The sequence below is a fragment of the Anolis sagrei genome, chromosome 2 (genome assembly GCF_037176765.1).
Source record: "Anolis sagrei isolate rAnoSag1 chromosome 2, rAnoSag1.mat, whole genome shotgun sequence".
In the NCBI taxonomy this organism is placed as follows: Eukaryota; Metazoa; Chordata; class Lepidosauria; order Squamata; family Dactyloidae; genus Anolis; species Anolis sagrei.
This window is the reverse complement of record NC_090022.1, coordinates 169350176-169367463: the sequence shown is the minus strand read 5'-3', so window position 1 is coordinate 169367463 and position 17288 is coordinate 169350176. Positions and strand designations below refer to the sequence as shown.

At 39.6% G+C, this 17288-nt stretch overlaps 1 protein-coding gene across 5 annotated transcripts in view; it reads left to right on the top strand.

Annotated features, from left to right (window-relative positions):
* The window catches only part of ILF3 (interleukin enhancer binding factor 3), a 31387-nt gene extending 14794 nt beyond the window's left edge, over positions 1-16593 (top strand). The window contains exons 7-20 of one of the 5 annotated variants that reach the window (XM_060763488.2): positions 46-141; positions 3025-3136; positions 3546-3643; positions 3933-4044; positions 4128-4238; positions 4472-4671; positions 5451-5606; positions 6219-6344; positions 6694-6867; positions 8198-8351; positions 8487-8540; positions 12199-12561; positions 13819-13950; positions 15951-16593. In XM_060763488.2, coding sequence (XP_060619471.1) covers positions 46-141; positions 3025-3136; positions 3546-3643; positions 3933-4044; positions 4128-4238; positions 4472-4671; positions 5451-5606; positions 6219-6344; positions 6694-6867; positions 8198-8351; positions 8487-8540; positions 12199-12561; positions 13819-13950; positions 15951-16081 — 2019 coding nt within the window. In that variant the 3' untranslated portion in view covers positions 16082-16593. Of the gene's footprint in view, positions 1-45; positions 142-3024; positions 3137-3545; positions 3644-3932; positions 4045-4127; positions 4239-4471; positions 4672-5450; positions 5607-6206; positions 6345-6693; positions 6868-8197; positions 8352-8486; positions 8541-8879; positions 9751-12198; positions 12562-13818; positions 13951-15950 lie in introns of those variants that run through there. The other 4 variants (XM_060763491.2, XM_060763487.2, XM_067464084.1 and 1 more) reach the window with 4 other exon arrangements.
* The last annotated feature ends 695 nt before the right edge of the window (positions 16594-17288 follow it).

Genomic DNA, 17288 nt, shown 5'->3' with positions numbered 1-17288 from the left:
CTGGTGTTCATTACTGAACCTGTTTTGCTTGTTACTTTATTCTAGGCCAGGGCGAATGGCTTGAAGTCATGTGTCATAGTCATCAGAGTGCTGAGAGATCTGTGCACCCGTGTTCCTACTTGGGCTCCACTTAGAGGATGGGTAATCTTAAGACTTACATTTCTTTTTAATATTATAGTGTGAGAGATACAAAAAACAAGATAAAGAGAAGCTTTAAAATGGGATTTGGAGAAAATGTATTTGGCCTCATTTCCAAGATCTACATCAAACATTAGTTGTTCAGTAAAGCTGATTGTAGTGGTGTTCAGAGATCATAATACAGTGTGGGTTTTTGTAGAGAACACAATATGGCAGTTACCAAATGATATTTCGGGATTCCAGTGAAGTTTCTTGCTTAACTGGCATTTTCAAGTATCACAATTCCTTAGTGAGTTCTTGTCTGATCACTGAATGACAAAAATCCTATCTTGTGCTATAGAATATTCTTAAGTAGAGTCACCTAAATATTTGTATGAAAGTGTTGTGGTTTAATACATTTTTAGACATAGATTAATAGGTGGTATCATAACATGCTATTGATTTCTAATGCTTGAAGCAAGTCACTTGCCAGAATTTAGTCAGCCCTGCTAAATACCTCCCAGCTTAAAGCCCTACTCCTAGAAAAATTGCAGATCTTCATGCCAGCTACCATATCTACAAGCAGAAAGTAAAATGGATTATTGTTCAAACTGGCTGATACATGGTTGAGATGTCCTCCTAACTGCATGAAGGTTCTATGTGAAACACTTAAGAAACCTCATCAGATGGCCCTTTGTAAAGTGGGGAAAATCATGGGGCAATGTAAGGAGATGTCATGCTGTATTCCCTACCTTCCAGAGGACAGTGTAACCTTAGGACTCGGGTGTACACCCGGGTCTTCACAGAAACGGGGAGCCTAAGAGGAAGTGGGGACAGCAGGGAAACATGGGGATACCATGGACCCTGGCGGTAGTGAACACAAAATGACATTTCCCTACCTTCAGGGTCCATGGTATCCCTTCCAACAACATTCCCCTCTTAGGCTCCTCTGATTTGTTCCTGAGTCCTCTGGGCTACACTGCCTTCCGGAAGTAGTCCTGCATTATGTGGTGGGCTCCGGGGGACTCCGTGCTGGCAGTGAGGAGAAGATGCTTCTTTCCCTGAATATGCTGAGCTCGAAAATGTGTGATTATTTCTGCCATTGTAACCCTCAAGAATAAAACCAAACTGACCCTCTCCCCCCCCCCCCCCCCCCCGATGGTTAGGACTCAAATTTTTCAGCAAGCCCCTGCAACCAGGGTGATTGGTGCACTTAAGTGGATTCAGCTTGTGAAATCAAAATCAGGATACTCAGCAAAAACATTGCTAAATCCCAGTGAAATACGTTTTGCTTTCGTTTACTTCCATGTTCCATTAGAAACACATGAATAGTTGCTCATAGACCTCAATCACAGTTTGGAGAATCAACATTTACACCTCTGGTAGTACAATATAGTGCAATTAATCCCTCATACTTTTAACTCCTGGAATCCTCAAATGTGCATGGTCTGTCTCCGAACAACAGTTCTGTGATAGTTTGTACACGCATAGATTTGCTTCAGCCTGAGATGCTGTTAAGATTGTCAAACATACAGAGCTGTTGTTCGGAGACAGACCATGCACATTTGAGGATTCCAGGAGTTAAAAGTATGAGGGATTAATTGCACTATATTGTACTACCAGAGGTGTAAATGTTGATTCTCCGTAGTGGTCAACTGTACAGAAAAGGTATTGAGTTCATTTTTTCCATATAAAGGCAGTCCCCAAGTCACAAACAAGATAGATACTATAGGTTCTTCAGTTGAATTTGTAAGTCAGAACAGGCACATTTTTAAGTGTAATGTCAGAGATAAATATGCACTTTAGGGAAGAGTTAACAGCCCTGTGGTGTTTGCTTTGCTCTCTGTGCCCCTGTTCAAAAGATTTCACTGCACTTTCTGTCCCTGTGATAATTGGATTTTTTAAAAAAAAAATGGCATGTTTTAGAAACAAGGATTGGTGATAATGCTTCAGTGGAGACACCTTCCCATGAAAAGTCTTTCAGGATTGAATTTTCTTTCTGAGGGATAGATTTTTATCACATCTTGTTGTCTCACTTCCATTCTTAACTGTGCATAATTTGTAAGTTGGATGTTTGTAACTTGAGGACTGTCTACATACAGTAAATCTGTGGCTGGCAGGTTTGTGCAGAGATCCCCTAGACCAGTGGTTCTCAACCTGTGGGTCCCCAGATGTTTTGGCCTTCAACTCCCAGAAATCCTAACAGCTGGTAAACTGGCTGGGATTTATGGGAGTTGTAGGCCAAAAACATCTGGGGACCCCAGATTGAGAACCACTGCCCTAGACCTAGTCCCAGGCCTCTTGGATGCAGCAGTCTCAATTCAACATTGTTTAACATAGTGTAAATATCCTCCTGTGAATGAATGCTACATTGAGCCAAATGCTTTTCCATCGACTCACTAAGACGCCAGTGAAGCTGCCTAGCCAGCTAATTATTGCGTGTCAAACTCCCAATAATTAGAGCAGTGCTGAGATCCTGGAGGACATTGCCAGATCTCTGTGTTGGATGTCCTCAGTTTGCATCTGGCAATCATTTGCTGCTTCTCCAATCCTGCTGCTTCCTGTGAAGCACAGAATGGCTGTGCAAAGCAACTTTGTGACTTTATCGTAAGTGGAAGTGAGAGCTGCAGAAAATGAATGTTACCGGTATGAGGGACACTTACATACACATGTGCCTATACCTGAACTCCAGCCAGTGTACATATGGTGTTGCTAGGTATACATGCTTGGGGAAATAGGCCATCCTCAAAACAAGGTGGAAATCATAGTTAGAGCAGTTATAAGTGCTTTAAGTCATATGATCTTGCCTGCTGATATTAACCTTTTGGTCAGAAGGACCTCTATGAAGTCTGCCATCATGTAAAGCTATTTTATTCTGTCCTTTCACACTTTGAAATATCTTTTCAGCCTCTAGAATTGCTTTGTGAAAAATCAATTGGAACAGCCAATCGCCCAATGGGAGCTGGTGAGGCCTTGAGAAGAGTCCTTGAATGCCTTGCATCGGGAATAGTTATGCCAGGTTAGATGGTTCTTGATTCTTGAGAAATTTCAGTGGACATAACTGAAACATGTACTTTTATTTCTAGCGCAAGCTAGAAGTATTGCATCCACTTCATCTAAAGTGATTGTAGGAACAATATCTTGGAACACATGCTCTTAAAATTACGGACCCATTATTTTAAGTCCCTTAATGGGATGTGACAGACTGTAAGATTGCCTTTGGAGTGCTTGAAAATTATGACAAGAATGCTGTTTGCTGGGCTTAGTGGTCTATATCGTAGATTAGACCAAATTGCTGCCCATTGCATCAAGAACTTCCATTGGGCTGCTTACATTGCTGATACTTAGGTGATGCTAAGGGAATATTGGAGTCTACATAGAGACCTTAGGATAATTCTCTGCATATCTTCCTTGTTTCCTGCCTTCAGATGGTTCTGGTATATATGATCCTTGTGAAAAAGAAGCCACTGATGCTATTGGGCATCTAGACAGACAACAAAGGGAAGATATCACACAGAGTGCTCAGGTATAGTTTTGATTACAGATGTTACAAAATCGCAATGAGTTCTTAATGACAGCGAGTAATCTCAACAAGACTAACTTTTCTATGAAACAGAACAAGGGTCCCATTTCAGTTTTTCAGGAGGCTTTTAATGTGCTGAAATGAGGTCTTAGGTTTTTAAAAGTGTTTTCCGCTCTTTGTTTTTGAAGTTTTCGGCTTTAAAATACTGGGACTTGGTTTTGTTTATTATTGGATGTTGGAGAAGCTTGAGAGCAGGTTGGATACTATAGTAACACACATTCTATCTTTCTAGCATGCTCTAAGGCTTGCTGCATTTGGCCAGCTTCACAAGGTCTTGGGGATGGATCCATTGCCATCAAAGATGCCCAAGAAACCAAAAAATGAAAACCCAATTGACTACACAGGTAGTTGTTAAATATTTGGAATTTCTGTTTCTAAAAGCACGACTCGTGGCATTTTTACTGACCTTCTAAAATTTTGCATGCAGTCCAAATACCGCCGAGCACGACATATGCCATCGCTCCGTTGAAACGTCCCATGGAAGAAGATGGAGAGGAGAAGTCTCCAAGCAAAAAGAAAAAGAAGATTCAGAAAAAAGGTATTGAGTTGGCAAGAGGTAGGTATATATAGCATTCAGGGTGCTTCCGAACATACAGTTAGGATTCATCCACCTGTGGATGATTGTTAGGAAGAGAGTAGCAGCAAACCTTTGGCCTTATTTGATAGGTATCATTTTAGAATTCTACATTTAGTGGAGCAAGGTTTTTGAACTTAAAGTGTGAGGTTTTGATTAAACAGGTCAGCATCTAACAAAGAACTTCTTTTCTTTAGAGGAGAAAGCAGAACCTCCACAAGCCATGAATGCTCTGATGAAGCTGAATCAACTAAAACCTGGACTTCAGTATAAACTAGTGTCTCAAACAGGACCAGTTCACGCACCTATATTTACTATGTCTGTAGAAGTTGATGGAATCACATATGAAGCTTCAGGCCCTTCCAAAAAGACTGCTAAGTTGCATGTAGCAGTAAAGGTAAAGATAAGGTGGCAAATATTTACTTGATAGTAATATCTTAACATTTATCCCATGTATTTCAACTGGGACCCTGTACATTCTGGTCTGAAAATGAAATACTGTCCTTAATTTTAGGCTTTGTTTAAGAAAGCTTAAATGATGTGGCGTCTCGATTGCTGTACCATAGTTGGGAGCAACTATGATTTGATATAATGGGAACTGATATGTCAGAGTTTTCCTGGGAGTGCAAATGTGGACCCTTCCAGACAGGCCAAAAATCTTTAAAGGAACTGGGATTTTAAATCCCACTTTCTCTTGGAATTAAGTACACACAGCTGGCCTAAATCCCATTCATTTGCTGGGGTGGTCTCCAGATACTCACGCCTGTTGATCCAAGATCAGCGGGGATGGGATGGGTCACTGCCAGTCTTCCTCCCTCCCCCCTTCCTTGGAAGAGCTGAAAGAGGGCTTGGGGAAGGGAGGAGAGGGGGGATTTCTCCTCCAAGACCCCCTGTTAGTTTTTCAATGGATAGGGGAAAAGGCTCCAGGCTTATCGAGAAGGGTCCTAAGTTCGAAGCTGGAGTAATGTGCTCATGAAGTGAGTCAGCTTTTACCAACCTTAGAAACTCCCAAAATGGTGTATTTCTAATGTATAGCATAGCAGATGAAATTACAGTCGAGTGTAATGCCTGGACCAGTAAACTCAGTCATTTATCTTTTAATTCCTGGATATTCAGCATTTAGCAATTTCAGAACATAACATTGGGATGAATGCAGCTGCTGCTCCTTTTTTCCAGGTGTTACAAGACATGGGATTGCCTACTGGTGTGGAAGGGAGAGAGAGGGGTGATGAATCAGCAGAGGAAACAGATCAGAAACCAGCTGCTGCTACCCCTCCCATTGTGGAAACTATTTCTACTCCCAGTGCAGCTTCTCCTTCAGAACAATCAGAGGTGAACATTGTTTTTGTCTTTCTGTGTAGCTTTAGGCATGATTCTTTGGGCTGTAACTAGCATTAATCCAAACCAATATCAAGTTTCTGCACTTGCGAACCCTCCTCCTTCCTTGCTTTTTGTCTTTAAGTGCTTTCTCTTCCTTTTTCTGCTCAAGATCCCCTATTGCTTGTTCTTCTGCCTCTTCTGTTCATTAAATTTTGTGTTAGCTTCTTGCCCAACTCAAAGCTACTTCTTTGTTTTGTTTTTTTCTTTATGGCCTGTTTCAGTAACTGTTGAGCCAAACATAGCCATGTCAATTGCTTCAGTATTTGTTTCCAAGATAAGTCTAATTGCCCATACAAGAAATCATTGCTTTTTCTTGTGATCTGGGACCTTATTATTTAGCATCTCTGCTCAACACATTTTATGTAAAGAAAGGGACGCTTGTGCCTGGTTTATCACTAGGAGGTTAGAATTTTCACATTCTAGATTTCTGATCCAGATAAATAATTGACATTAATTTGTCTGTGGAAGCTTAGCTTGGGATCACCTCATCCCATTACCTGCTTTTAAAAAAAAAACGGGGAGCTCAGAGAAATGATATTTTGATTTTTTTAGAATGTGAAACAGCAGGGACCAATATTGACAAAGCATGGGAAAAATCCAGTTATGGAGCTGAATGAAAAACGGCGTGGTTTAAAATATGAACTGATTTCAGAAACTGGTGGCAGCCATGACAAGCGGTTTGTGATGGAGGTGAGGTGACTTCAGAGATAAGACTGCTTCTGTAGTAGGTGGGATTTCAGGGTGTGTGAGAGATTTAAATACTATTTTAAGTGTATTATATTTTAAATCCACACTGTATTATTTAATTGCGTATTTGCTTTTTAATTGTGTATTCACTTTGTTTCAAATTGTAACCAAAGTGTGGGATTGTTAGCCACCTTGAGTCCCAGTGGGGAGAAAGGTGGGGTATAAATAAAATAAGAAAATAAATAAATATAAATCCTTTTAAATTAATACATAGCATTCAGAATTATTATTAGTGAATATAATCGATAGCTTAGAAAAGTATGGCTTCATTAAACTTTTTTTACTTTTGAAGGTTGAAGTTGATGGCCAAAAGTTCCAAGGAGCTGGTTCAAACAAGAAAGTGGCAAAGGCCTATGCTGCACTTTCTGCGTTAGAAAAGCTTTTCCCAGATGCCCCTCTTCCATTGGAGCAGAAGAAGAAAAGGGCGCCTATGCCAGCACGAGGTGGACCCAAATTTCCTGTGAAAGTAAGTATGCATGCTTGAGTATTGCCACAGCTGCCCCCATAGTAGTATCATGGTTACTTGAATCTAAAATGCACCATTTGTGGCTAAATTACATTGCCAAACTTGGAGTGATTCTTTCTTTATTTAAAACATTTATATTCCGCCCTTCTCACCCCAAAGGGGACTCAGGGCGGAGCATAGCATATATACAGCAAACATTCAATGCCGGGACAAGAATTCATATACGCACACATCTATATAAATAAAATTGTAATGTTCGTTTGTGGGATTAACAGAACTCAAAAACCAGTGGGCCAATTGACACCAAATTTGGACACAATACACCTACTAACCCAAGGAGCAACCATCACTCAAAAAATTGATTTTGTCATTTGGGAGTTATAGTAGCTGGGATTTATAGTTAACCTACAATCAAAGAGCATTCTGAACTCCACCAATGATGGAATGGAACCAAACGTGGCACACTTGACTCCCATGACCAACAGAAGTGTTTGGTGGGCATTGGCCTTAAGTTTTAGAGTTGTAGTTCACCTACATCCAGAGAGCACTGTGGACTCAAACAATGATGGATCTAGACCAAACTTGGCATGAATGTTCCATACTTAAGGCCATCCAGTCTAACTCCCTTCACTAGGGCAAGAAAGCGTAATCAAAGCCCTCCTGACAAAGAGCCCTCCAGACATAGATATAGATATATATGATTCACACACATTCTCGTCTCCACCATAGTATCATAGATTTGAAAAGGACCCCTAAAGAAGGACAATAATATGTTGCATGTTCCAAAGTAGGCAAACCAGACAATCTCCTCATCAACACTGACAAAGAAAGAGCAAGAAATACTGTTTATTACTTTAGTTATGGTGTCTACTATTTATTCAACCCCCATGACCAACAGAAAATACTTAAGGCCATCCAGTCTAACTCCCTTCACTAGGGCAAGAAAACCACTGGCACCAAACCATACAGATTTGCTTCTGTACCCGTGGCCACATTTTCACAGGTTGTTCTCAAACCAGAACTTGATGGTTTTCAGAACTTGGAAGTGGGATCAAGCTTCGGGACAGGGCAAGAAAACAGAGATAGGAAAGATTACCAGGCCAATTAGATTAGACGCAGATACCCAAGATGGTTTTAAATGGTGTATTTTAATATTGTGGTAGATGTTTTTAATGTTTTACTAGCCGTCCCCTGCCACGCGTTGCTGTGGCCCAGTCTGGTGATCTGGAAAATAAAATAATGAGAGTGTTGGTTTCTAATATATATCATGTCTTTATGCTTGTGGGTAAACTAAATTTTTCTAATACCTGGATTTCCATTCCTTTGACAGCACAATCCAGGCTACGGTATGGGAGGCCCTATGCATACTGAAGTGCCACCTCCCCCAAGCATGCGAGGCCGTGGTAGAGGAGGAAATATTAGAGGCCGTGGTAGAGGCAGAGGTGGATTTGGTGGTGTCAATCATGGAGGTTATATGAATGCTGGTGAGTTGTCTGTTCTGAATAGCTGTTTCTCTCTGGAGTTTGTTCTGTATCTCTGCAAACAACAAAGCACTCTACTAAGTTACTCTTGTTTATATTACCATCAAGTAAATAATTTTTTTTTACATTTTTCCCCAGGAGCTGGATATGGAAGTTATGGCTATGGTGGCAATTCTGCAACAGCAGGCTACAGTAAGTGTTCGCGAGGAAAAACACAACACTGGGGGCAAAGCTCAATTCGCTATTGCATAGTGAAATTACGAAACCATTTAAACAGATTTCATTTTCTTTTAAAATGGATTTTATAATTTCTCTGCTTTAAGCCAAGTGAAGCAATACACCATTCTTGTAAAGACACCTTTCCTGTAAAACAATCTCCCTAAAACACACACAACTTTATTTTGAGAGGCCTTTACTGGGAGGGAGGTTACGGGAGCAGAGAAATAAAAATAAAATTTTTACAATGTGGCACATTTTGCCATCTTCAAAAATTCTAATTTTTTTTCTCTGCTCTGTCTCCCCCTTTTGTAGGTGACTTTTTCACAGACTGCTACGGCTATCATGATTTTGGGTCTTCCTAGATCATCTAAAAGTATTGCACATAAAACATCTTTTTACTCCAATTTTCTCGAACTCCAAAACCCAAAGTGTTCGTGCTGTGTCCCTGTGCTTCACTGGGTTTCACCGCAATGGCTTTTCACCGCAGCTTATCTGAAACCGTTAGCCTACAATCAGTGGCAGTTTTTTCTTGTGACTTGCCTTTGGTCATATTGATGTACACTTTTGGGGAGCTAAATTTCAAGGAATGTCTTTGTGCATTGCGCACATTAAGAGCCAATTCTGTTCTGCTTACCAGCAAGGGCCCGTTTGCTTTTTATGGAAAGCATTTTTTTTTAAGGAACATGCAAACGTGCATTAACTTTTTGTCTTAATTTACAATCAGTTTTGTACAAAACTTAGCTTTCAGTCACAAAAAGTGGATGGATGCTTCTCAGACATTTTAATACTTCAGAATCTACCCTAGCCTAATGTTTTTAGCATGTATAATATTGACGTGTATGTGTTAATTTTAATACTTGCATCTTGTCCTTCTTGTCTTGGTATAATATGCAGGACCTATTGCCTGAGCCACAATTGTTAGGTTGTATTACCTCTTTTAAGTTTGAATGGTTTGTATAGCTGCAGTGGTCTTTTCTGCAACTAAAGATAAAAAGGCATAAAATGCTTTGCAAGATGGTTGCAGTCCTCAGAGTCTGCCTTTTGATCTTTTCTTTGCAGTACATTTCACAGAAAGATGTTTGTAATTTCCCATCTATGAAAGCTACTAAACATTGAAAGACACAAGGGAATAAACTAGTAACTAAGTTTTTTAAAAGAATAAACTGATTGTTTATCATCTTTGCTTCAGTATTAAATGTGTGTTAAATTAATCACCTTGGTCCCTGTATTAGCAATAACATTGGCATTCAACAGTCAATGTGGTAGCTAAAGTAAGATGGAAGAGAGGATAAATCTGAATCAAAGTGTATCCAGTGGAGTTTTGAATATAAAAAGGGCATTCATGGAAGAAAGTTTAAAAGAGAAACTACAATTTTCAGTACAGTAATGATGAAAGTAACCACAATGTGGGGGTGCTTTCTGTGTTTTAGGAGCTGGACAAGCATTGAAAAAAAGATTCTCAACTTTATTCAAAAACACAGGATTTTGATACAACAGATTGACTGCAAATCTTTAAAATGTTCTCTGGACACAGTCCTGTGAAGCTTTAATCATATCTATAACTTTTTTTGGTCGTGTCAAGAGCGACTTGAGAAACTGCAAGTCGCTTCTAGTGGGAGAGAATTGGCCGTCTTCAAGGACGTTGCCCAGGGGATGCCCGGATGTTTTGGTGTTTTACCCTTTTGGGAGGCTTTCTCATGTCCCCACATGAGGAGCTGGAGCTGATAGAGGGAGCTCATCCGCACTCTCCCTGGATTTGAACCTGAGACCTGTCGGTCTTCAGTCCTGCCGGCACAGGGATTTAACTGTTGTAGTTTTAGAAAAAGGACAGAAAATCCCAATTGGTTTTATAAGCAGTTCATAGTTTTAGAGTATGTAGGAGAGCACCATGTTTTTCTTAAGTCTTGGCTTGAGAACTTCTGACTTCCTTGAAGATGAGCCTGGCAAGAATAGCCAGCCATTAAAGTTTACTGTAGGAAAATGCAAGTTGCTTGTTGACATATGGCAGCCCCTTGAATTTTATTGGGCTTTCTTCATGAAGGAATACTTTAAAATACAATTTCCTTCCTTTGAAAAAATAATTTTACAGGATCTAATATATATTGGCCCTCTCCCATCTAAGAACTAATGAGAGTTTGATCCTGCTTTGCTTCCAAAATCAGATGTGATCCCTTGGAGGATTTTGTGACTACTCCTTTGTAAATAAGAGTGATCTGCAGGCATGACCTATAGTTTCCCGTAATGGTCAGCTGTGAGTTCGCACATATGATTTATTCCTGTGCTCGCGCAGGCAGCATCAGAAATTCTCGAGACTAATTTTGACAGAAGCCCCGCCCACTCTCCTCTCTCCTGGGAGAGACTATGTTGAACTAACATAAAACAAAGGATAATAATCCAAGGACGCTATAACACAGTTTGCCTCACCCTTAAAATTGAAATTTAAACAGTAATCTCCACTACTTCTTTCAAAAAGTATGTGTCATGCCCAAATAAGTATCCAGATTATTTTAGTATTATTTTAGTATTTTATTATTTAGTATTAAATAAGTATCCAAATTACCCCCTTTGTACAAACCTTGCCAAGAAAGTCCCATTGTAGATCTTAGGGTTGCCATCATTTGGATATGACTTGAAGACACACAACAACCATAGAGACATTTGAATTACAGCTAAAGCTAGGACTGAATTTCACCTGTGGACCAAAGATCTTTATACAATGAATGTACCTCACTGAAACTACTTTCTATGCAAACTGTTGTTTTTGTACCTTAACAGCACACTCTTGGCAATTTCTGAAATTTTTCTCCCCTGCTTTTGCTTTTAGTTGTGACTGGTACTTCCATTTACAAGCTATGTGATTTTCCTTTACATTCTATGCTTTTTCACTTCCAGTCTCAAAACTGTTTGCATTTTCACCCTTATGTATATTACTATAGAGCTAAACCTTGAGAAAACCGATGTTACCATAACTTAAGGAATTGCTGGACCAGGAAAACCTGACACCTGAAAATTGTTGGATGTGTTTATTTTTATGTATTATATAGCTTTTACCTTGCTTCTCAACTATAAAGACACCCAGATTTGTAATTTGCCCTCAGGCTTACAATGTACATAAGATTACAAATTATTACATTATTACATGAATATTACATAAGATACAAGCTTGCTGTGTAATGCTGAATGCCAGTTTAAGGAAGCAGGAATGGCTCCCTATAGGATAATCCTAAATGCTTCAGGGTGCTTGATGTATTTAAGATGGATCTGTAGAAGCCTAGATTTTGAGCAGTCGCCTTGATTGAACATGGGCCACGTCAGAGGTTGAAAACTTTATTTATAAATGACAAAGTCTGTATAGAGAATGAGCTAAAGTCTCCAGCAAGTATGTGGGAATGCACAGCCCTTTTAGCCAAAACCGTGAATTGCATTCAGTCCTAAGGGTCAACTAAAGAGAAGATGATATTTTGAGTCAAGCTTGTGTCAAATCATTTGTTTCAGACTATCTGAACATTTTTGTTGTAGAGTGGGTTATAGTTCAGGAAGGCATATTAAATAGTCTTTCGGAATTATGCCTTTGTGAATGTAACTTAAGTACCTCCTTCACAGGCCTTTTACTCTATTCTGTTTTCCTTAGGTCAGTTCTATAGCAATGGTGGCCATTCTGGCAACGCTGGAGGGGGTGGCGGCGGCTCCTCGGGCTATGGCTCCTATTACCAAGGTGGTGACTACAGTTCACCTGCTCCTCCTAAACATGTCGGGAAAAAGCAACAACATGGAGGACAACAGAAGCCTTCCTATGGCACAGGATACCAGTCTCATCAAGGTCAACAACAACAACAGTCATATAACCAGAATCAGTACCAGAACTACGGCCCACCACAGGGCAAGCAGAAGGGCTATAACCAAGGCAACTACACTTCATACTCAAATTCCTACAACTCACCTGGAGGCGGAGGTGGTGGCGGAGGATCTGACTACAACTACGAGGGTGACTTCAGTAAGTTCCTGGCTTTTTTTTACATTTTTTATTTTGTATAAAATGCATTGCATACATTAGTGTAAAACTGATATAGAAGGAGCACAAGTGGCTAAATAACTTTTAATTTAAATACTTTTTATTAAGTTTTCAAAATAAATTTATAAAATCAAGGAGATTAAATTAGAAAGAAAAAAAGAAGGGAAAAAAAGTAAAAGAAAGACAGGTGGGTGGGTGGTTGAGACTTCCACTCTTCTCTTTCATGGCATTCAATAGCGCAATTACGCGGTTCTTCCAGGATGTTCCTTTTCCTGTTTACGATCATCAGTAATTTCCTATTTCTTTCCTTTTTTCCTGTTCTTCCCTTCTTTTCCTCTCCTTCTTTCTTTCCCCTTTTCCTACCTTCTTCTTTTTCTCTCTTCCTTCTTCCCTTTCTTTCCTCTTTTCTCTCCTCTTTTCTTCTTCTTTTCTCTCTTTCCCCTTATTATTGATATATCATTTAAACTATTATTAATCTTATTCTTCCTGTTTAGACTGTTCATATTAGTATCTTGATCTTGTTTTCTTTTATCCAATCCTTGACGGGGTTCCAGTTTGTTGCTTTCATGTGTGTATTTCGTGTTCTAGCTAATATATATGTTAGGTGATCCATGTTCATAATGTCCAATATCTTTTCCATCCACTCTTCTTTTGTTGGTATTGTGTTTTGTCTCCAGACTCTCGCCAATAAGATGCGGGTAGTCTAGAAATTTTAAACCAGAGCCTAAATACCCCAAAGGCAGCAGATCCCATCTAGTCTTACAAGCCAAGCAGGGTCACTCCTAGTTAATTCTTGGATGGGTGACAACCCTCATATACTAGGTGTGGTGGAAATATTTCAGAGAAAGAAATTAGCAAAACCACCTCTGAATATTCCTGAATATTATTATTATTATTATTATTATTATTATTATTATTATGAAAGCTGTAAGAAATTCACGGAGTTGCCATAAATAGACAGATGACTCGAAGGCGCACACACACACAGTTTTAACACCATGTACTAAAACTGAGGTACTGAAAGCTACAGATTTTTTTAATGTAGGGGTGTTCTTGAAAGATGGGCAAAGAAAATCAAGTCTTCTAGCTCTCCCCCAAAGTATGTGTTTAATTTTCATTTATGAACACGGTTAATTCTGTAGTATATCTTCTGAAGCTTGGCTCTCACAAGATGTATATTTGTGCTGAATTTGCTTCGTGATGTGAGTCCCTCTTCTCAGAGTGCTTTCTTAATTTCAGGTTATGGTGGTGGAGGCGGAGGACGTGGAGGCGGAGGAGCAAATAACTATGGTTCAGGAGGGGCCTCCTACAATGCTGGTGGCTATGGGGGAGGAGCTGGGGGAGGAGGTACATCTTACCAAGGTAAGCAAGGTTAGTATAGAGAGACACAACTATGACATACGACATAGTTGTGTGTTGATAAGATCATGTGTTTAGTTGTGTACAAAACTTGGGTTTGGCTTAATGGCAAACTATTATCTGTGGTCATTATTAGTTGTTTACCTTCCTCAAGTGTCTGGGACATTGAGGAAGGAGTGATTCTGGACTAGTTTTAAACCAGGAGTGTCAAACTCACTCTCATTGATGGCCAAATCAGCCTTATGGTTGTCTTCAAAGGGCTATTGAATCCATGGATGGAGAATCCAAAGGTACAGAGGTCCAACTATAATTTTTTTTATATATTGTGATCAGTGCTCTTTAATTTTTATCCCTTTTGGGTCCCCAGATGTTGTTGAACAACAGCTCCCATTACTTCATTGTCTACCATGTGGACTGGAGATAGTGTAAATTGCAGTCCAACAGCATTTGTGTCTCTAAAGTTGGGGAAAGGTTAAATGTCATTTTAACATCAGACGTCATATCCACAAACCTTGTGTCTAAATTCAAATTCTACTATCCTGACTAAACAGAACAAGCTATAGCCTTCCAGATGTTACTATATCATAATTGCCATCAGCTCTAGCCATGATGTCTAATGAGAAATACAGGAGGGCCACGCAAAATAACGTGATGGGCTGGATTCTGCCCATTGTCTTTAAGTTTGTGAGGCTGCCTGTGAAAACGATCCAGAAACCAACTGGTGCAGAGGTTGACATCCAGGTTGTTAACTGGAGCTAATTATAGGGAGCAGACAACACTCCTATTGAAACAGCTCCACAAGTTGCCAATAAGTTTCCGGTCCAAATTCAAAGTGCAGGTCAATACTTACAAAGCCTTAAACGGTTCGGGTTCTGCCTACCTTAGTTTTAAATGCGTAGTGGTGTTATTGTCTAATGTTTATTGCTATTGTTTTATGAGTTGTATTTGTTGTTGTATTTGTTATGCTGTTGTTTTATTGATGTGTTGGGCCTCGGCCTCTTGTAAGCCGCACTGAGTCCTTCGGGAGATGTTAGCGGGGTATAAATAAAGGTTTATTATTATTATATTATTATTACTTTTGCGACCGCATTTTCCCCTATGAACCGGCGCGGGCCTTAAGATCTGCCAGGGAGGCCTTCCTCTCGCTCCCGCCACTATTACAAGCACGGTGGGGATGAAAGAGAGCCCCCCCCCCCCCCGCTTTGGAATTCCCTCCCTAGGGAGATTAGATTAGCACCCACTCTGTCCACCTTCCTTAAAGACTTCAAAACCTGGATGTTCCAGTGTGTTTGAGAATGATTAGGCCCCTGTCCATGAACACCCAGCTCCAATTGACCGTTAGAGTGAGCTCAGCACTTTTCTGCAGCCCTGGCCCTATAATATGCTATTTGCACAAGCCCATGTGCAGCCCTTCCTAATTTCTGATCTTGCCCATCTTATTCCTGGTTCTGGTTAGTGAGATTTGTTTCTGATTCATTTCATGGTTGTTTTTATACTCTATTTTTTTGAAATTAGATTGTTATATGTTGATTATGTTTCAGATATGTTTTTCGTGATAAGCTCTGTTGTATTGGGCTTATGTGCTTTAGACAATTTATTATAAGGGTTCCCAAATTATTACAAGGCTTCAAAGCCTGGTGTGTGAATAGTCCATGTTATTTTTATTGCTGTTATGGTTTATGTAATTGTAATGTTTTTAATTGTGTTGTGATACCATGTATACTGTTTTGTTGGAAAGCGCCTTGAGTCGACGATATGGCTGAGAAAGGCGATATACAAATACAGTAAATAAATAAATAAATAAATATCCCCCCCAAATCCTGAGAGCTTGCAAGAGAAATTTGGGGCAGTGTATGGCACAGTGAAAGGCCTCGTGATCTCTGTGGTTCTCCAGATTTGGGGGGAGTAGTCTTTTTTTTCAACTTTTTTTGTGCATATGATGGTTGTTAAAGACTGTAGCTTGTGGTAATCATGGTGCTGTATTAAAGTGACCCCTTCCCCTTTTTTCCTAGGTGGATATTCTCAGTCAAACTACAATGCCCCAGCTGCAAACCAGAATTACAGCGGACCTCCGAATTCCTATCAGGCCCCCCAGGCTGGATATGGCAGAAATGACCACAGCATGAACTATCAATATAGATAAACCAGTCTCTTATGATGGGTGTGAAGCTTTTATCTTCTAAACTTGCATACCCTTTGAATATTGAGTTTTATTTCATCACAGTAAACATGTAAACCCCGTTTCCATGTTGCAGTGCTCTTTGTGATATCAGTCACTAATGGTTGAGTACCTTGTAATTCCATACTTAGCTGTATTTTGGACATTTAATGGTGTATTTAATGGTTTGTTAGTTTACCATTTCAACTTTTTTGTCTATATAGAATTTGAGTTCATTATCCCTTTTCTGTTTAAATGATGTTCAAGTGTTTAACACAGCATGGCTTTAAATAGATAAGGGATATCTTCTGCTAATGCTTTTGTGAAGTGAATTTAAACGAGCTTTCTGTATTTTAATGCTTTAGTGTTTTTCAGTTTTATAAGTGAGGACTTTATTTTAAAACTTGTGGGAAAGATTGGGTTTTGTATGTCTGGGTCATTCAGACAGCACATCTGGATTATGCTGAATGTAGACAAATAAACACAAACTCTTCATGCGTCTGCCTGGATTCTTAACTCTGCCGAGATACTATTTCCTAACGCAGTAGTGTCAAATTTGTGGCCCTCCAGGTATTTTCAACCTCAGCTTCCAGAATTCCTGGCCGTTAGATAAAGCAGGCTAGGTCTTCTGGGAGTTGGACTCCCAAACATCTGGAGAGCCACAAGTTTGACACCTCTGCCCTGACTGATGAAAAGATTGCTTGTTTACTGCAGCCTCATTCTTGAAGGAATGCTATTAGATAGTTATATACTAGTATTTTTGGATATATTTTACCAAAATATCACCTGAAAAGTCTAGAGGGTGGGCAGTCAGTATGGTCATGTGGCATTGACTTCTTTTTTAATATAAAATCTTTTTCACTTATGTTGTCTTAGAAGTAGAATCTTGAACATCCTTTTTAGAGTCTTAAATTTGAAGAAAAAAAACCCCAACAATTGTGTGATTGAACTGAGAGAGAAAATGGAAGGATGAAAAACAGTAGCATCAAGTGGCTCTTGTTTTCTTTGAAATTTTTCTCTAGATTTTACTGATTGCACAGGACAAATCTGTAAGGGCAACCCTTAGAAGTGTAGGTGGGCTTCTGGATTCTGCATTATGTAGCCTATTTAAGATGCTTTAAATTACAGCACACCCCTCCGTATTACACAAGGGATCTGTTCCAGGACCCTTCATGTGATATAATTTTCATGT